This window comes from Cyprinus carpio, chromosome B15, assembly GCF_018340385.1.
Source record: "Cyprinus carpio isolate SPL01 chromosome B15, ASM1834038v1, whole genome shotgun sequence".
Lineage (NCBI taxonomy): Eukaryota > Metazoa > Chordata > Actinopteri > Cypriniformes > Cyprinidae > Cyprinus > Cyprinus carpio.
Window position 1 is genome coordinate 9,937,132 of NC_056611.1, and position 21,931 is coordinate 9,959,062.

The 21,931-nt window shown below is 35.9% G+C and overlaps 1 protein-coding gene across 6 annotated transcripts in view; it reads right to left on the reverse strand.

The window, feature by feature from the left end:
• The window catches only part of LOC109058307 (cell adhesion molecule 2-like), a 223,023-nt gene that overhangs the window by 23,824 nt on the left and 177,268 nt on the right, over positions 1 to 21,931 (reverse strand). For all 6 annotated transcript variants that reach the window (XM_042739165.1, XM_042739161.1, XM_042739166.1 and 3 more), the window contains exons 4-5: positions 6,857 to 7,009; positions 4,986 to 5,123 (exon numbers count right to left, since the gene is read on the reverse strand). In XM_042739165.1, coding sequence (XP_042595099.1) covers positions 4,986 to 5,123; positions 6,857 to 7,009 — 291 coding nt within the window. The remainder of the gene's footprint in view (positions 1 to 4,985; positions 5,124 to 6,856; positions 7,010 to 21,931) is intronic.

A 21,931-nucleotide genomic window follows, 5' to 3' on the forward strand; every position in this document is an offset into this window, starting at 1 on the left:
AAAAATATAATTCAGATACATTACATACTGTGGGAGATGAAAGCATTGAAAAGATGAATGTGTCAATATTATTTGGCAAACTTTTGAATTTTGATCAATTTAATTTTGAATTTAATTGAATTATTTACTATTTAGGAAAAGATAAAAAATAATGATTAAATTACCCCAAGCTTTTGAACAGTAGTGTACATGGTACTGTATGTTACAATGTTCAAAACGCTCACGTTAATACCATGGTACAGTTTGTTTGTGGAGGTAATATCATGCTATTATTACGAAATATGTAAGAGTTATTGTTTGAACAGTTTTTGTATGAATTTGGGCCCCTGCTGGTACTCAATATGATGAATGACTGGTATGTAATTTCATATACAGCATCTGGTGATAAATAAATAAAAAAGTGTTGATTCTAATTGCTGTGGAATATGGTGCAGTGCGATATCTGATCAGTGGTGTGAAAGCTAGACATTGTGAGTAACTAAGCAGCTGAGATCACATCTCTCTCTCTCTCTCTCTCTCTCTCAACACTAGCGTCAGTCTGTCAAATGCTCCCTTTGCATTGCCTGCAGCACTGCCCTGCTCCTCTAGATGCATGCTATAATTTAACGCCTCAGGATGATTGATCACCTTTTTTTGAAGATGAACTAAACCACAAAGAAATGCATTTTTTTTTAAAGGGATAGTTCACCCAAACATAAAATCATTTACTCACCCAAAGTATCAAATAAGATTTTATTGTAATGTAAGTTTTTTGCAATGATTTGTTGGTGAGTAAAGGATGAATTTTTGGTGAACTATCCCTTTTTTAAAGTAGTGTCTCTATAACAGAGGGAAATTTGATGCCAATAATGTAATTGTATGAATGATGTTTATTTTGTTTACTCAATGAGTGTATGTTGTTTATCTCATTCACTCAGATGAACTGCAGACAACTCTGCAGACAACTCTCAGAATCTGCTGTTTCTCACCCTCCTCCAGAACAGACCTCTGTAACACTTCTGGTGTTTAGGTAAAACTCTAGCAGTCAAAAGCTATTACATTTCTCAGAGAACAGATAGAAAATATATACTGTAAGTACATTATTATTATAATTTTTGATTACATTATAATGTTGCAAGTGTTGTCAAGGAGCTTCTATGTGTTACTAAGGTGTTCTAAAAGTGCTTCTTGTGCATTCCGAAGCTGTTGCTAGGGTTTACTGAGTGTCATGGCAGATGGTTGCTAGGGTATTCTGGATTGTTGCATATTAGCAAAAACACCCACCCCCAAGGCTCAGGTCAGTCCTTCAATGTAAATGTAAAGTTTTTTTTCCCTTCTAATTACAAATCTGATCACTTCAAAACTAACAGGACATCTCTACTCAATAAGCCACATGACTGAAGTTATCTGTAGTTCAGTATGATTTCTATTTAGTTCTTAGGCTTGATGTTTGCTCAAATCCCCTACTGTAAGCAGAATTATACAGTATATAAGAATGTATGTGTGTGTGTGTATACACGTATATGTTAGTGCTATCAAAAAAATAATCATGATTAATCACATCCAAAGTAGCAGTTTTTTAACGTAATATAGGGGTGTGTACTGTGTATATTTATTATGTATTTATAAGTACAAACACATACATGTATATATTTAAGAAAATATGTTATGTTTATGTATTAAATATTTTTAAATAATTAACTAAAATATAATAAAATAAATATATAAATGTATATACATTTTAAAATATATATTGTATGCGTGTGTATTTAAATTTACATAATAAATAAACACAGTACTAAATAAAATAAAATAAAATAGGGCAAAAAACTAAATAAATATTAAGATTTTTGTCACTGTCTTATCAAAAAATGCAAAAATTTCAAAAATTAAAAAAAAAGAAAAAGAAGAAGAAAAGAAAATGAAAATCAAATAAAAAATGGAAAAAAATCCAGTTTGTACTATTTTATTAGGGATAAATAAAATTATTACTAGGCCTATTTATCCCTCATTGTTAGATTTCCATAATATTATCTACATACTAAATGTTAGTTTATATAAGAACTATATTTTAATAAAAGTTATTACCATTTACAATTTTAAACTTCAAATTTAAAAAGTAGAGGGATCCCAAAATAACTCAAAAAATACCAAAAAATGGGATACCAAAAAATTTAAATTTTGACTTCATTTTCTAACCCTTATGTCATTTTAAACCTTTCAGAATTTTTCTTCTGTCAAAAATTACAGATATTGAGAGAAGTATTAGTTATTTATTTATTTTTTTGCACATATATTAGAAGTCAAAACAGTTACCAACATTTTTCAAAATATCCTTTGTGTTCTACAGGAGAAAGAAGTTGTGTGTGAACTGTCCCTTTAAGAACTAACGGTGCAACCAAATTAAGTACAAATTTAGGTACAAATTAACTAGTAGTTACTAAACCCCTGCTGTGAACTTCATGTCCCATTTTAAGAAAGTCCTCAGGAATGGCTGGTGCAGTAGAACAGCATAAAAAGCAAGTGAAAGATTGACCCAGAGGAAAATTAGTGTAGTATATTTAGCACAGATCAAGATATAGTAACCTGCATGTATCTCCGTGGTAAATAAGCTCTCAGGAGATCCTGGATTTGTGCTGAAGTTTCTAGAGTTGCAAGCACAGCCCACACTGGAAGTTCTGTCAACGGCAGCCAGGGTATCCATTAACGTGACCTGTTCCACAAGGCTTCGTATCTCCCTGACCATCCTAAAGTGAGCGGTATCGCACCGTGTTACATATTCTGTTTGGGCCTGCATGCTGGTCTCCAGAAGCACATCCAATCCATCTCACAAGATCAGATCACAGAGCGAGATTCTTTTGAATCGGAGTGAGTGACAGGCGGTCCGACTGTGATGCTCTGTTCCTGCGTGCCACTGGCCTTTAAGTGCGGCTTGCGTGAATGCCATCTCTGAGTCAGGCCTGTCTGACGGAGTCTCAGGCCATCAATCACCAGCTCCAGATCAGCCGACTGGGGCTTCTGCATGAGACGTGCATGTCTCTGCCCTCAGAGGGATGTCTGGGGTAACATATTGGTTAAAGTTGAACTGATGTGTTACCGTATGCTGTGCTATCGTACAATGGATTGACTCAAAAAACGCAATTCCTTTTTAAAAAAATCTTTCCTGTCTGATAAGGTACAATGTTCGGATACATATATAGTCTTGTTTTACCTCATCAGTTGAGCCAATGATTAGATAAAATTTTTTAAATAAAAATAATAATACATATATGTTTTTTTGGTCCCACTTTATATTGTGTCCCTAATACCTGTGTACTTACAAAGTAACTAGATGTGTACGTATTATGTAACCACAGTGTAAGTACACATTGGTACATAGTATCTACAGCTCTTTTGTTTGTATAACTACACACATGTAACAACAGGATGCTTTGTGTAAGTACAAATGTGTAACAGGACTTATATAACTACATTTTGTAACAACAATATGTATAAGAGTAATTGAAATAATTTGATCCAGGGTGTGGAGATGGGTAGGTTTAGGGGTGAAAATGGGATCCAGGGGTGGAGATGGGTAGGTTTAGGGATATGTAAAGTGGGAGGAGTTGGATTTAGAGTTGGAGTTGGTGCACCACTGTAAACCAGTGTACTTACATAGTAATTCTTGTCCACTTAATATAAAGTGTAACATTCTGGACACCAACCACAATCTATATGTAAAGCCTAACTTACTGGCCGCTGCTGTGTAACATCAGAGTAATTACATGATAAATCTAATATAAAGTTTAACACTTTCTTTACCAAAAAGTGCTGTAAGTCCTGTTCCACATTTGTACTTTCATTACCAAAAACTGTTGTTACCACTGTCCTGTTACACATTTGTACTTACACATACCATTCAGTGGGTTGTCACATGTGTGTAGTTACACAAACTTTAGAGCTGTAGATACTATGTACCAATGTGTACTTACACTGTGGTTGCATACTATGTACACATCTAGTTATTATGTAAGTACACAGGTATTAGGGACACTTAATATAAAGTGGGACCTAATAAACTCCTCATTTGCTGCTAATTAATAGTTAGTAAGGTAGTTGTTAAGTTTAGATATAAGGTAGGATTAGAGATGTTTAATAAAGTCATGCAGAATATGTACTTTAATAAACAGCCAATATGTTAATCATAGGTATGCTATGTTAATAGTGAGAATTTATCCCTATTCTAAAGTGTTACTGATTTATATTTTCTTTAAGAATTGTCTTTGTCTCGCACACATCCAGACACTCTCGTCTTAGAAATGCCTAGTAAGATCTCTGAAAATCACATGAAATCACATCCTTTTTTAATAATTGTAATTTAGAGGGGAGAGAAATGAAATCAAAAAAACAAAATGAAAGAAAACGGAGTGTATATCTAAACTCTGAGTTCCGGTATTCTGTCACGTGTAGCTATGGAAAGGTCACAACGCAGGAGTAGAAATAATAATAAACCCACAGGCTGGAGAAATGCATTATTTAAAAAAAAATACTCTGAAATATCTATTTAATTATTATTTTTTTTTTTAAATGATAAGATGTTTTGTATGTATAGAAGTGCTCAAATGTATTCAAGGTAAAAAAAAAATAATAATAATAAAAATTACTTTTTACTTGATCACATGTATCCAGGAGACAAAGACAATATCAACATCAATACCAAACTAAGGAGCTAGGGCAAAACAGGGCTTAAATACTAGAAAAGGTAATTAGGGAGAACTGGTGTGGAGCTAATTAATCAAAAACCATGGAAACTAATAGACAAGGGAACTCAGGGAAATGAGGAGACAAACAGAACCAAAACGGAACATAACTGTGACAGTGAGATGTTTCATAAAGAGCTGCACAATTCATGAAGGTGCTGGTGTAAAGATACACATCACGCACCATGTACCACTTGCACACTGACAAAATGTGCAACTGTTCTTTGCACACAATCAGCTCTAGGCTATCCGGGGGGATTTGTTTACCTTGCACCTCCTTGTCGTTTCTGAACCATCGGATGTCAGCAGCCGGTTTGCTGCCAGATGTGGTGCATGTCAGTGTGACGTCCTCCCCCTCCTGGGCAGGTCTCGAGAGGCCTGTGATTTCTGGTTTCGCTGGAACACCTGATACACAAACAGAGGAGGAGGATTATAGGCAGCGCTGATGGAAACACGCGTGATTCTACGATTTCAGGGCTCAGTCCCCACCTGAACATGATGTGGTTCAGAATAATATTTCTTGCCTGAAATTCAAATGTTACTCGACTGACTTTTTTTTTTTAATAGAAAACATGTTTGTCAGTTTATATATAAGTTTGTCAGCAGATATATATCAGTACAGTGACATATTCTGCTGTATGGTATTTTGTGATTTTACTGGAAAAGGAAGAATTTGTTGAGTGATAGAGATGGAGAACACAAATGCATTTTGGTTTCTACCACAGTCTTTTCTACATCAAACCAAACCACTAACAAAAACTGTATTACAGTAACACACCAGAATAGGTGTTAGAATGAACAAATGAGAAAACTGGCTTAACAATTTTACATTAAAATGTAAAACATGTAGCATAGTGTGACAAAATGCTGGACGCATAATGCAGAATCAAAAGCTTATTTGTCTATAAAAATAGTCCCAGGATTGCTGGATAAACAAAACAAAACAAAACACAACAAAAACAAACAACTACTGTCTGTAAAGATACTTATAAACTGTATGTATTGTATATTAACATAAAGTAGCCCCACCAATTAATGATTTAAAACAAAAAACAAAACCAATACAGAACAAAACAAAACTATTGTCTGTAAAGTTGTATATAAAAGTAAGATGAAGTAGTCCCACCACTGTTGACTGATCAAAACAACAAACAAACAAAAATGACAACTATTGATTGTAAACAAAACAATTATAATAAAGCACAAAAAATATTGTCTATCAAGGTAATTGTAGACTTTATATTGTATTAAAAAAGCTGTTTATAAACAAAAAAAGTAGTCATAATATTGTTTGATGATTTAAAACAAAACAAATACATAACAAAACAAAACTATTGTCTGTAAAGCTGAATATAAAAATAAGGTAAAAAGAAGTTGTTTATGGAACAAACAAACAAACAAAAATATTATTTATAAAGGTACATGCTTAGAAACAAAAACAAACAAACAATTATAATAAAACACACACACACACACACACACACACACACACAAAAAAAAACAACAACCACAACAACAACTATTGTCTGTAAAGGTACTTTTTAAACAGTACTTGTATGTGCTTTACAAAAAAAGCTAATAATAATAATAATAATAATAATAATAATAAAAAGCACAACAAAACAAAACAATCGTCTGTAAAGTTAAAGGTTAAAAATAAGGTAAAAGTAGTCCCAGTACTGCACAAAACAACAACAACTAATATCTGTAAAGGTACTTGTAAATAACATGTATAAAAAACAACCCCCCCCAAAAAAAACAAACAAACAAACAAACAAACAAAAAAAAAACTTAAAAACAACTATTGTTTGTAAATGTACTTGTAAACAATATGTACTGTGAAAAGCTGTATATAAAAATAAACTAAAAGTGGCATATAAACATACAGTGTACAGAGTGAGAACTGCAGATTCTAGCACAAGCTGATCATAAACCAAAGCACACATTGACACATCTAATGGCTCCATCAGCCAGTGTGAAATTCTCTCATTTACACCATTCCCTGTGCCACCAAAGTGCAAAAACAAGATCATGTGATGGGAGAGAACTCACTGACCCCAGATCAGCGATGAGTGTGTTGACCTTAAAAGCACAGCTTAATGAGGATGAGAGGGAGACTGATCTACGAGAGGTCTTACCTAATACAGTCAAGAAGGCCTTGGAGGTCTTGACAGGCATGGTGAAGAGCGAGCATGTATACTGTCCTTCATCTGACAGAGTAACATCATTGATGCTGATGGTCAGCTCCTTCCAAGAGGCTCGAACCAGTTCAATCCGGTTGTCCCTTAATGCTGAGACATAAAAACATATCATAAGCAATCAGTAACTAATCAGTAAGGTAAAAAGGACATTTGGAAAAACATCCAACAGTCACATTGCCTGAAAACGTGTTTGAATGGTACCATGGTAAAGTGATGGTATCAGATGGTAATATCTCTGCATGTGTATTGGAGCTGGTTGAGCGAAGGATTCAGGACATGAGTAAAGCAAAAAAGAAAGGGAATTTTATTTGTGTATCTTTAAATAACATACAGAGTTAGGCATACAAAAATAATATCTTAAATGAAAAAGTAATGAAAGAAATAATAATCTTAATGCAATGAGTAACTCATAAAAATGGGCAAAAAGAATCTACTGTATGCCTCTAGATAAAATATAAATCCTGCTCCTGGGGAGATACAGCCAAATAACTAAAACACAAAGAAAGACACCTTCTTGCTCACACAATAAATAAGGGACGTCACACTTCTTACTTCAAATATTCCTCAGTGTGGGTTTATTTTTCAAAGTCAACAAGCAGGAATTAAATATTAAAGAATATAACAAAAAAGTATCTGCTGTAAGTTTCTGCATATACTAAAGTTTATGTGCTAAAGTTCTTAAACAGCATTGTTTTAAAGCACTGTGTTGGTGGAACCGTTCATAAAAATGATTTACTGTAAATGTGCAATGCATTACACGTCTGTCACACAATCACCAATATTTACACCAATGAAATCATCCCAACTGAAACATCTACTCCTCTACTCATTATTGGAGGATCAAAACAACACAAAACAACAACAACAAAAACAACGACAACAACTATTGCAATTAAGTAAGGTAAGAGACAAAAAAAAGTTGCATATAAAATAGGTAAAACAAACAAACAAACACAAACAAAAACAAAACAAATCCAAACAAACACAAACAAAAAAAACAAAACAAAACAAAACAAACTAAAAAAACAACTATAGCCTGTAAAGTTACTTTTAAACAACATGTATTGTGAAAAATGGTATATTAATATTTAGTGTTTAATCTGAGAACTGCATATTAAATATCAAAGAATGTAACAAAACAAAAAAGAATATAACAAACAAAGCCTTGCTTATTTTCTTTGTTTTAAAGAGCAGACTTAATATTTTTCTATTTTGGGTCCTAATTAGGAGACAATGAGCACATGAAGCATTTGTGCCATGCTGCAGGACTGATGGGACATTGTTCTGCTCCACTTCACAGATGATGAGTGGAAGGAGAATTTTAGAATAACATGACAGTCATTTATGACACTTCATTCTACACAAACAACAGCTCTTTCCATGCGTCATACATCATTACGCCATTTCTACCTCATTGCCCATGCTCAGTACTTTCCAATTTCATTTTTTTATCCAAGCATTTACATGCACTCTCGATTGGATTAGGAAAGGTCTACACCACCAGTTCCAATCTGATCGAAATTACAGTCAGATCAAGCTCAGTCAGATTGATTAAAGTGTTTACATGAAGGCTTTTCAGTCTGATTGAGCCATCGATCTATTACTAACGGATTATTTGGTTGCATGCAAATGTAGCAACTGTTTATGCACCATGGTATCACACAGTATTGGTATGTGCTTCAAAGAATATTTATTCTGCAACTCTTGCCTGGAGTCTGGTCAATACCTGAATGAGAGACCTGGTGAAAATTAGGTTGCTGCTGGAGCACATAGTGAGGCCTGCAGGGGGCGCCCACTCTGTGATCTGCATGGGTCCTAATGACCCAATATGATGTGGAAACCATATAGTAAAAGACAACATCCTTTGGATCAAATGGTAAATCTAGGTCCTGATACTCTTGAGGGAATTGAATTTCTAGGGTGTCTCTTGAAAATAACCTCTGGACCCTGACCAGATTTGAGAAAAGTACACAGATAAACAAATATAGCAGATTATCAATGCCATGGTACTTTAGTGTTAGTGGACCACAGTGTCTTTTTGTTAATATTAGAGATTTTCGAGCTTGAAACACCTCGGAGGTGAAGCTTAGGACTTATGTTTGCTTACTAATTCATGACATTATGTATTATTCATGAGTTTAGTCACACAGTAGTGATACAAACGTTTTCGAAACTCTCACTGTTCTGAATAAAAACTGCGATTGACTGTCACCGTCAAACTGAAGCCGTTTGTTGCCTCTTAACTGGAGTTTCAACACTTTCCACCTGTCTGCCAAAAGCAGCCATTCATCCATTTTGTTTGCAATTTCCAAGAAGAGTTTGCGGCAGCCGAGAGACTGATGAGTAGGAAGGTCACCTATACTCATCACCTCACACCATCTAAAAAGGCACAATTCACTTGTATTATATCATTTGAAAAAAGTAAGAGAGACTGAGGATTTTCATTTAACATCTCACGGACTTTATATTTCACCTCAGTCTGCCTATTGACATATATAATACATTTTAATTGACATTGTAATTTGAGCTGGGATATGGGTAAGGTTAGGGACAGATTTGGTTGTATGGGTAGATTTAAGGGTGGGATAAGGTGTAAGGCATGGGTCAACATTGTAATTATAAATGTATTACAGAAATTACTTAAATGCATTGCATCACGTTATTATTATAAAAGTAATTACATAGTAGTTAAGACCAGCTAATATAAAGTAGGACCGTATTTTTAAGCCAGTTAAGCCAATCGCATACAGATCTGCATCTATTCTGTTATGCAATGCTCACAATCCAAAATCAAGTCCCACTCTTTTTCTTATTGATCACCTACCTCTGGGTACTTTTCTGCAACATTGATTTTACATACCTTACTACACTTTCACTGCAGTTTCAAAGAGAAATGTCCACTGAGTGGCGCTAAAACACAGGTTCAATTTGTGAACCCTGGCACATATTTACAACTCAGATATAGGTACTCATTGCATAGTTTTTATTACGTTGCTTCAGGCACGTATTGTGGCAGCTCAGAATTCAAATTTCCGGGGATTGATGCTAAAAGTTAATCCTCTATCGTGTTGGAACCCAAACCTAAACCTACCAGATAGTGTAAACAAATGCAAAACTGATATAAAGGCGCATTTGTTGATGCAGCGGTGCCATTTGAACTTCCTTATATGCAGATTTGAACTGTTGTGTCGAACCGTAGTTACACGGCTCCTCACCTCTCAAGTACATCCCCGTACTCCGTGAGGTACCGAACAAAGCTATGTCTATGAAAACCCATAGATATGAAGCTGGATATGTGCGATGCCAACATTCAAAAGCATCAGTTTTCAAATCTCCCAACATATTAAAATGGTTTTGAAGTCATAACATAACATTCTTTAAGTAATTGTGCGAAAATTACACTTTATTAACACAAAAAATATAATCCAAACAGATATATTATTTAATTAAAGGTAGGTAATATAAGTCTAACAAAAAAAATAAATCCCCAGGTACATTTTTGCTATGAGACCAGGTAGTGGAAATATGTCAAAGTACAGTAGTAAAGTCGGTTTCATCATGCTATGAATTGTATAGGGTGTCCCAACATAGTTTCGTTTCAGCAAAAGTGTGTTGACATTCACGTTTGGTCTCTGTAAACTCTGTAACACTGGGGAATTCCTCATAGACGTGTTCACTGCCCTTTTGGGAACGTTGTTACATGCAAACAATGACATGTCATATCAGAAAAAAGGATTTACTTACATGTCAGCAGAGACAATTGTTTCGTCTTTTGAAGCCTTTTAGATGTACATTAATGTTAAAAAAGACAACGTGTCTCCAAACAATAAGATCTGACGCTACAAGACAGCATCTTTCTAGAGGATGTGTCAAGACTGTTTAAATATTCCTTCTGAATGTGTGCTGAGTTATGAATAGAGAATGAATAGAGGGTTTGTGGAGATGGCAAATGCCTTGGGGGTTTTTTTTTGGCAAGGAGACACAGCGGGATTGGATAAAGGGAGGAAAGGTGATCAGGGCTCTGGGCTCGCTCTACACATGGGCTTGCTGATAGGGTCCAACGAAACCCGGTGAGACAAGAACCATCAAAGCTTAGGAACAGATGACACATTTCCACCAGCCCATATCCCTCTATCTTCCTCAGACACAGAGGGAGGAATGGAAGAAAAGAGTGCGCTCCCTTGTTGTTTACAGAAAAGACAAACACATACACACTCATACACTGAACATCACAAAGGTGATGATAAGCTGCCAAGGCGAGGAACAGTCGCTGTTTGTACCGCATCCGAGGGTTGATGGTACAATGCCTAGACTCTAAAACGCTTGGCGGTTTCCATTCAAGCCCTACAATGATAAAATATAGGGATGTGGGCGTTGAAAAGAAAGACAGAGAGGAGAAGATAGATACTGAGAGGAAGAAAAAAGATCCACCCACACAGAGTCTGAAATCGACTTCCTTCAGTGGTCAAATCTGTCTCTGCACTGGGGTCAAACGAAGAGGTGAATACTACTCTCAAAAAGAACTTGATATAACTATCTCGTGATGTGCTGGTTCATTTCACTTACACTGAGACTTTGTGCTACGTCTTATTCTGACACAATGGTGTCAAGCTCGAAACATTATCCCAAATCCATTGACAGAAACAAGTATACAAAGGTTTGAATAACCCCACAGACAACTGTTATCAATTCAACGCAGGCCAACAGGGGCTGGCACAACTCCGCATCCACATTTCCAAAAAAAGAATCGAAAGCCTGCCAGATGCCCAGAGTTAGCTCCAATCTGTCACAACCTCCGTGAAATGCCAACGTCTGACAAAGCTCTTTTTCCCAGAGCTTAAAGAAGTCGACGTGATGAAATGGTTGGTTTGCAACATCCTCTGACTTCTTCAACGCAGTTTATTCCAGCAGCGTAAATCCTTCGGTTTGACCTTGCGGCCTTATCTATCTTTTTTGGGGAAGAAGGCAACTCTCCACGGCTGACTTGCAGATGACCCGACAGACATCCCAGCATTCCCTTGGGCTGGAGCAGTCTGACAACTGCCTAATGATGCGGATCCATGTTTCAGTATGTTTAGGTGGTGCTTTTCTCCAATAGCTGCATTGATTTTATCTAAGACTCTTACAAATAAAACTTGGTAAGAAGAATTACGGCTAAATTGAAGAAGACAGCAGTGGGGAATAATGGAGCAGATTGTGATTGTTATTTTCAAGGTCCTAAGGGCATGTGGATACGGGCACGTTTGGATAATATTGTGTGTTTAGATATATTTGGTGTTGTTGCTCTTGGAAGGAAGAGAGCCGCCGACAAAATGTCTTCGCACCTTACTTGTGAACAATCATTTGGCAGTGCACTTTGAGAGACTCCCAGCACTTTTCCACACGGGCTCTGAAACCACATTTAACATCCAACTATGGAGCAGAACTTCTACTCTGACATAATCAGACCACTCCATCTGACGAGGAGACGGTGGCATGAGCGACAGGCCCTGGGGCTGTGACTGTCCCGCAGCTGGCAACGTCAGTCTTGGCACTGACACATTTAGAGAAGCCAGAAGTCCCACTCTCTGCAATTAGACTGCTCCAACGGCCAGCTGTGATTGGTCACTATCTGGACAGGCTGAGATTATTGCAGGGACGTGATCTTGTACTTCCATCGCAGACAGGAAGCTACTTCCCAGCAGCTCTCAGGGGCCAAGAAAGTGCTCTACTGCAGATGGCCAATGATCAGAGGTTAAAACATATCCAGGTGCAAGGGATAAACTGGGCAACATCTGATGTGATGACATATGAGCACTTGTGGAATTATTAGACTTTTCTATACTAAGTCATATCAGGTCAAATTTGACATTAGACATTCGCAGCTAACAATGGGGAATAGCTAGTGCGCATAAAAGAGCCTAATTATCTCTGACAGATCTCTAAGGTTTAGTTTCTTATGCTGCATCACAAAAAGTTAGCCTTTGTTCATCAAGCTTGTTGCCATATCAAAACACAAGACAAGACATTTTTGGGTCAGTCGAAGAACACAATGCTTTCATGTGAGCTGTGAGCATGTAAAATTGAGAAGCAGAACTTACAATATCCACGGCTTATCCAGAAATGCAACTGCACACAGAATATGCAAACATGCAGAGATTGTTTCATCAGACAGGACTGGCGGCTGTTTACCCTTTTGAGGAGGAACACTGTTAAAAGCATTTCCTCAAAAATAGCAGGTAACTAAAGTTAAATTAGACCTCAAGATTATGACGTTTGAAGGTCACTACAGGTGTTTAACCATTGATCGTCCACTCTGTGAACATCAAGCTAAATGGTCATTAGTTAATAATCAAGCATACTTTTAAACTCAATCAACCTTTGTCTTTCTTCACATTCATAAACAACAAAGATGTAAGACCCTAATGAGTTTAATACAGTCATAGTAGAAACCATCCCTTATCTCTACCTACCAGTATCCTTAATGCTAAGCTACAAATAGAGACTTTCTGAAATGTCACACAGCACTTAACATTTCATTTATCGACTGGTAATGCTATAATGAAAGGAGCCCATTAGAAGACCATTTGGCTCTATGTGAGGTGTTGAGCTTTAAAAATGACATTTAAGTAAGTGTGGAAATGTTAGATGGGGATGACTTGTTTCACGTGTTTTGGAGTCAAAATCATGGTTTGGAAAAAAGTAAAAAAATTGCAGTCTGTAATTGTAGAAGCGTTTTATGGAATAAAGCACTTTTGATTTCTTTTACATTGGAACAGAGATGTTTCAGTGCTGTTGATCCTGCTGAAAGCCTAGAAGTGATGTGCAAAAGAAAGGGTAAGGTTGCAAGCCAAATTTGAACCCACATTTCCCAAATGAGCACCATATCTCCGTATAACAGATTCTGTATTCTTATATCCACTTTTCTGCATACTGCAGACACTTTCATCCAAAACAACTTTATTATTTTTGTTCAATGTACAAATTTAATCAGTTCATGCATTTCCTGAAAAACTGAAACCATGGCCTTGGCAGTGCTTTAAATAATCATTTAATATGTGCCTGAAATATGCCTGTAACAAATATAATTGAAAATTAAGAAATTACTTATGCAATTATCTCTGAGATCTCACTTTTTGTACCTTTTTAATGTCCTTGTTGCTCGAGTTGAATGTATGTTGGACTTTTTCAACTTATTCCAGAATAGGATTTTGCCCCACATAGATAATATCTAGTAAATGATCACAGTCTGATTTCTCACATTTATTGTCCCACAGCACTGGATGCTAATATAAATCACGATGGCCTCAATAGTACACTGGGGACAAAATGGAATTGACAATGCAGAATGTGCTGATACAGTAAAACCCAAAAATACCCATTAGAGAGATGCATTACATAGACCCCTTCAAAAAGTATAAGGAAAGACAATTTACTGATATAAAATTGCAGACCTTTGTAGACTTAAACATAACCAGACGACTGTACAATGTCACAGCGGCTGACGTCATTCCTCTGCATTTTGAATCTTCTTATCTAATGAGCAATTTAACAAGTCCATTAATGCAGTAATTTAGAACATAACAACATTTTGATTGCCGCAGGCCAATTAAGAGCCCACTCTGCAATTTGACCTTTTGCAATTTGAGCTGAACATCTCTAATGAATGTCAGGAATCATGCGCCAGAAGCATTTGAGATACCCACTGAAAAAGCAGTTAATAGTGCTGCAGCTCAAAAAAAAAAAAAAAAAAGTCTTCAATATGTATACCGTAAATGGCATTAGTTATAGACCTTCTCAGATACACAGAATCGTATTTGAGCTCCAATTCATCTACATTTCCAAACACATCTGGGAAAGATACATACAGTATGACACACCACAAAATAGAGTCCTAAATTATTCAGGATCTGTGAGGTTACATTTCACAATAACTGGTAGTTAGGTCTCTCATTATAAAGTGCAAAATGAATACCTTCTGCAGGTTCTGTTTTCCCATACGCTGGGTCTTTACATTAAGTTACAGGGAAGCAATAGACATATGGACATATACACTCTAATTTATCCTGACTAGCATGATGAATCATCCGCTGCGATCGCATTAATACTGCATGATAAGGGAGACATATGGTGCTTATCGATTTTTCAGTGGCGGCGACTCATCATCGGGGCACTTCTCTCCTAATGGCCTTGGGCTAAAATGGATACACAAGCTCTTGAGGTACAGGACTGTACATCTGGTCAACCACACCAGTTGCACGGATACTTTTATCCAAAGCAAAGTAAAAAGTACACTTATTACAGTAACAGTCCCCCTGGAGGGGAGGTTAAGCACCAAACTGGGATGCTTAGGGCTGGGCAATTGTATTTTTATATGCTATTATAGTACTATTAATATTTTGAATTCTATCGTTTTTATTTTTTTATGTTTTTTATATTTGTTATTTCATATTTTCATATTATTTCAGTTTAAGTATCAGTGAATTTTTTTTATGTGCATTTGTCATTTTTATTACTTTTTATATTTCTATTTAATTTATTTCAATTTATTAATGAACATTATTCATTTATGTTTAAGTTTTTTACATTTATGTTTTCACCTAATATTTTATTTTATTTAATAGTTTTTAGTTTTAGTTTCAGTTAACAATAATAACACCGGGACTAAATATTTTTCAGCTACTGTACTTGAAGAACAATCTGAATCTAAACTTTAAATACGGTAAAAATAACAATTTGAGTAAAAAGAAAACAGTTATTTGATTTAATTATAAAAGCATGTTTTCCCACAGTTTTCAGTAAATAAATACAAGCTATCTTATTTAATAATTTTCATATATGCCCACCAATATAACAATACACAGTATTAGAATTAATAAAATGGTCACACTTTATTTTAAAGTCCAGTTCTCACTGTTAACTAACAATTAGCTACAATTTTTGCCTTTATAAACTCCTAATTACTGCTTATTAATAGTTAGTAAGGTAGTTGTTAAGTTTAGGTATTGGGTAGAATTAAGAATACAGAATGTGGTCATTCAGATTATGTTCTAAGTACTAATAAACAGCCAATATGCTAGTGATATGCATGCTAATAAGCAACTAGTGAATAGTGAGATTTGGTCCCTATACTAAAATGTTACTAATAAAATATATTTAAATATATAAAATAATACATACATTTTTACTAACACATTTCATATAAAAATGGCTTAACTGGGACTTCCATAGAAAAATAGAAAGATAAACTCCCCAAATCTAATAGTGTTTATCTGTTTACTAATAATGAGTTTAAACAATTTAAGTTTAAATTAACCTGTCTTAATGTTCTCATAATGACAAACTTAATTGCCAAATTAAAAAAAGCACATTAAAACTATATATGTCCATATCTATGTCCTTCTGTTAGTCTATTAAATTCTGTGTTGCATTAACAATATATATATATATATATATATATATATATATATATATATATATATATATATATATATAAAAACTACGTTTAAAATAATATATAAAATAATTTGATGCTGCCTGTGAAATCATAGCAATCCATCAGGCTTAGGCACTCTATCACACAGTCTGCACACAGGGCACGGTGGGCATTATTATGGATAAGCCACTGATATATAATTCAGAAGAGTGGTGGGTGTCTGTATAACGCAGACTTCCTGTGTCTTCACTTAGATACATGCAGAAGAGAAATGTATCTGGTAATCTAGGCAGGGTTGATTTAGGATTTAGCCCAGAATCACACCCCCCCGCAGAATCACAGTGTGTTCTGTATGTGAATCACACACACATACACACCTCCCTTACATATTCAGGCTCTACCAACGCTCTGTTTCACAGGCTGTTCTCAGATATAGCCCTCATGTAGGAGTTGCCTCACACAAAGGATTGATGATGAGGCCAAATGACAATGAATGAGGGTTATCTAGTCCGCTCTCTTCTTCACCATGGTATAGTTAGTAAAAAATTGCAGGTTATTTCTGTAGTGGTCAGCATTATCACTCCGGAGAACCAGAATGTCACTCCATCTGTGAGCCTATAGGCCGCCCACTGGGTTGTTGGCATGCTGGGAACTAAAGTCTTGTTAAGGGTTTAGTGCAGAGGAGGAGAGTGAACTTGATCCGCCCATCCTCTCTTGGTCTGAAGGCTGATAATTTGTAAGAAACAAGTGTAAGAAACAATATAATTTCTGTTGGCATGATAACTGCTACAAAGCATAAAGTCTATCCATATCAGTCAATATCTAACAGATTTTTACAAATTCTGAAGACAATGTAAGTGGCACTTGCAGTGGTGCCGTGAACCAGAAGTGAGTAAGGTTTACTGGGTTTGGTGTTACGGAGGCCAACTAGTACAAGCTATTCAGCTAGTATGACCAGTTGGTGCTGTGACCCGGATGGGAGTGTCATTTACTGGGGTGAATGTATCAGAGGCCAGCTAGAAAGAGATATGTAGCAAGTAGGACTAGCTGCAGTGGTGCCGTGACCCGGATAGGAGTTTACTGGGGTAAGTGAAACAGAGGCCAACTAGTACAAGCTATCCAGTTAGTAAAGCCAGTTGCAGTGTATCTGTGACTCAGACTGGAGTGATGTTTACTGGGGTGAGAGTAAGGGAGGCCAGCTAGCAAGAGCTGTGTGGGTAATCCTGGGATTTTTGCATCCTTGTTTGTGTCTCCCATGTCCCTTGTTGGTTGACACTGGTTAGAATGGTGTGAAAGTAGTTATGTTGGTGTTATGCTGGTGCCATGCCCCGCATTGGAGTGAGGTTTACTGGGGTGGGTGTTATGGAGGCCAGCTAGTATAAGCTGATAAACCCTACTCCCTTGGCCTCAAAAGGCAATGGTTTTTAGCATCCATACCAGCTGTCACCAGCATGAGTTACACTAGTGCATCACTAGGTGCTTGCTAGCATGTTCTAAGAGGCTTCTAGTTATTTGTGTACTAACCACAGCCAAAATAGCCCAGCACAAAGTTGCTTTTTAGACAGGGATAGAATTTTTGGCATTTCCACCTTAAATGTACTTGTTTTGTAGTTTGATCAGAACAACACAAGAAGTCTGATGTTTGCAAATGTAATTCAGGCCACATTAATATATATATATATATATATATATGTAATTTATTTTTCAACGAAGAAGTACGCTATTTCCCGTCAATGCAAAAGACTTCTGATTCATTAGCTGCTATGTGTAAATAGGCTAAAAACAAAGTTCTGTCACAAAACTCTAGATAGGGCAGGCCATAGATTCTACCTCAATCTGTTATAATTACATCATTCATTCACATGATGCAGCCAATTGGTTTCTTTTTTTTTCACATCAGCAGCCAGTGAGTTTGTTGCTCAGCATTCAAATACTTAGCTAGCAACTGCTGTAGCAGCTGTAGCGCACTTCAGAAACCCTTCTCCTTTCCCAGCTCCACCTGTATTGATCTGCTACAGGGTGATTTCAACGTATGTTATATAAGGGGGTTATTTCACATATGTTATATGTGCAGCAGCAGTATTTCTTACAGGCTCATAGCAGCATATTGTGGATATATTGGCAGTAGCAAATCTCAGTACTTGCTCTGCCGCAGCAGATCTATTCTGCCAAGACCAAACACATTAACATTAATGTGCCATAAAAACGTGCAAGGGATCACAAATTGAACCAGTGTTTTAGCGCCACTCAGTGGACATTTCTCTTTGAAACTGTAGCGAAATGTGCAGTAAGTTACGTAAAATCGATGTTGCACAAAAAGTGCACAGAGGTACGTATTTTTTTTTGAGACCAGGTTGTGTAAAATAGGTGAGTTCAGCACAGCAGTGAGAAAATTCCAATTTTCGTTGACTCTTTCCAATGGCCAACTCTGGCTTTTGGCATACTGTCACATTGTTACTATATCCACTAACGTTGTGCACCATATATTATCAACAATGTCAACAAATGATCAATTACCAAATTATTATCAACAATTGGATCAGACTTCATCACTTGCAAATTAAGAGTATAGTCAGTCCTAAAGAACATATTTGAAAACCAAATCTCATTTGTGTGCACTGTGAATAAACGCTGTGATATTCTGGTCCCAAGATATCGCTCATTGTAACTCTATGCTTTTTCACACGTTTTAGTGTTCGTCAGTTAAGAACCAAAAGGCTGATTTCTTTGAAAATAAAAAGCACACCTTTTCTTAAAATCTGTATTTGACATATCATTCAAGTGCAAACGATACACAATGACTTCCAATCATATTTGTATACGCTATAAGTATGGGCCATAGATATAGTGATGGTTGACTCATCCTTTTCAAATTTGGTGTTTTTGCACAAACACAGGTTCCACATATTCCCACTTTCACAATTGACTGTCTTTTTAAAAGAGGATGTGCTCATAGTTGCACAGTAACATTATAATTCCTTTGAATCTCTTTGAAATTCAGCATGAGCGCCCATAAGCAATCTTCTTTTCCATTTCCTCATTCCAGTGGTCCAGAATCCATATATAATGGACTGTACTGTACCTAAGCACATCAGTAATAATATATATCTCACACACCCCGATTGGTTTAAAGCCACATCTCGCTGTCATTGTGCATGATTGAGCATTAAAGCCATTTTTCAAATGACGGTTCAGTGACATTCGCTACTGAATCCTGCACACAAATCACCATAAATACAGAGCAGCCAAGTTGTTTTTGATTCAAGAGGTTTTTCAACATATGGATAATGGGCAGGTTGGGATAAAAACATTCTCTGTTGCTTTACGGTGCAACCAGATGCTACAAAGTTTAATCAGAATGACAGATTAAAACAATGGATTGAATCAACGATGAACAATATCTGACCAAAAGGAATATCAACCCACCAAATCACACTTATTACAGCACACTGAATGAGACACCAACTCCTAAATCCTTTAATACTGATTGCAGAAAAGTCTCCAGTCACTCGAGACCAGACCATTCATTTCCCAAGGCCACTGGAGATTGACAATCCTTCAGTCTCAGTTTACAGACCTAATTGTGACCACAGCCAATTTTCTCTCGACTCACTCTGTCTTTGCCCTCCTCTCTCGTTCAATAGTGCACACTATTGCCCTGAATCTCCTGATGCCAAACGTGCCCCCACACACTGCTGACAATGACTGTTTTATTCCCACTGAGAGTGCTGCGTTTAAATGATGCACTTTAAATTGTTCACCTTGCATGTTTCCCCCAGCATAATGACTTTCCAAAAATAACACACACAATCCTTATGAAAAAGGACGTATGCAAATAAAATGTACTCAAATCAAATAATATGTACTACATTATGTTGAGCCGTGGTGCTATTACAACAAATAGCATTTGTTATTAAGCGGCAACACAACTAACATAGTACAACATGTTTTTTTTTCCTTAACCAAATTAAATGAAATAATTTAGCCATAAATATAAATGATATATCATCATAAGTAAATTAACAGCATTACAACAATTCATAAAGTCTTTTGCTTGTCACAAAAAAAAAATGTACCGTTTTATTGCTATATTATGCTTAAGTTGCTTAAAAATACATTTATTCATTCTTTTCCATGAAGCTTCTGAAACAAAAGAACAGATGGCTTTTTATCCATCAGGTTTTATATACATTTTTGTATAACAAAACCTCTGCTACTACCTGACAGTAACAGTTTTAACTGTTTTATCACTGAAACATTTATTCTGAGAAATCACACCTGTCTCTGTGACAGCACTTGACTCTGTTAAAGTCAAAAATGTGCCTGAGTAGTCACACTATAGACTGCTTCATTCACTTCCATTCATACACATGTGAAGTGTAGGGTAAGACGTACCAGTTCATCATTTCATCTGATTATCAACATTTGTGAGATTTAATCAGTCGAAGCAAGTTTTTAGGTTAACTGATTTAGTTGTATGTCTCTGGAAACTAGTGACCTATGATATGCCATTATATTATGTTGAATATCAAAGTTTATTTTATCTATTTGTTAATGACGGCTTTGTGGACAAAGTGTATTAAATATGTGCAATTAAATATGTAAATATTCATATGCCTGTATATACAATAATTTTTAGACAAATCCATTTTACTGTGATTCTATTTATTTCCTATCATAACACAATGGCTAATGCATCGACATTCTGCACATGAAAATATCTAAAATTCATATACATTCCCCACAATAAAACAATGGCTAATGCATCGACATTCTGCACATGCCAATCTTATATCTAAGTATCTTATAACTTAAAAGTATTTTAAACAGTAAAATTTAAAAAGTTTTGTGGCATGGAATAATAAAGACTGGCATACTGAAAGCTGAAAATCCAGGCATAAATTACATTCAAAATAGGTAGAAAACAGCTATTTCAAATTATGATGTTTTATAATATTAATCAATTAATTTTTACATTTATGCAGCATTGGTAATCATAAAAGACTTATTTAAATACAAATATTACAGTACAGTTCTTGCTAGTGACAAACCATTAACTATGACTTTTGCCTCATTAATCTCCTAATGCTGCTTATTAATAGTTAGTAAGTTTAGGTATTGGGTAGGATTAGGGATTTATAATATGGTCATCCAGAATATGTGCTTTATAAATACTAATAAACAGCCAATATGTTAATAATATGCATGCTAATAAGCAACTAGTTAATAGAGAGAACTGGTCGCTATACTAAAGTGTAACCAATCATACTAACCCCAAACTTTTGAACAGTAGAGTGCAGATTTTCTACTCACTGTGCATCATGCAGTCACAGTTGGCTGGTGTTAACAGCACACAAATTGATGAACTGTGCTGAAATGAATTCACTTTTACATAACACTCAATTTCCCGTGGGTGCTTGAGCTCCTGAGCACCTATGGGAATTGGTGTCTATGACAACCGCGATGTGTGTCCGCGCCTTCAATCCACCACAACAAGTGGCAACACAACTTTTCCTACGATCACTAAATTCACATGCTACTCATTCTATTATCATCATGTTCCAAACAATTATCTTAATTAACATCTGGCGTGGTTA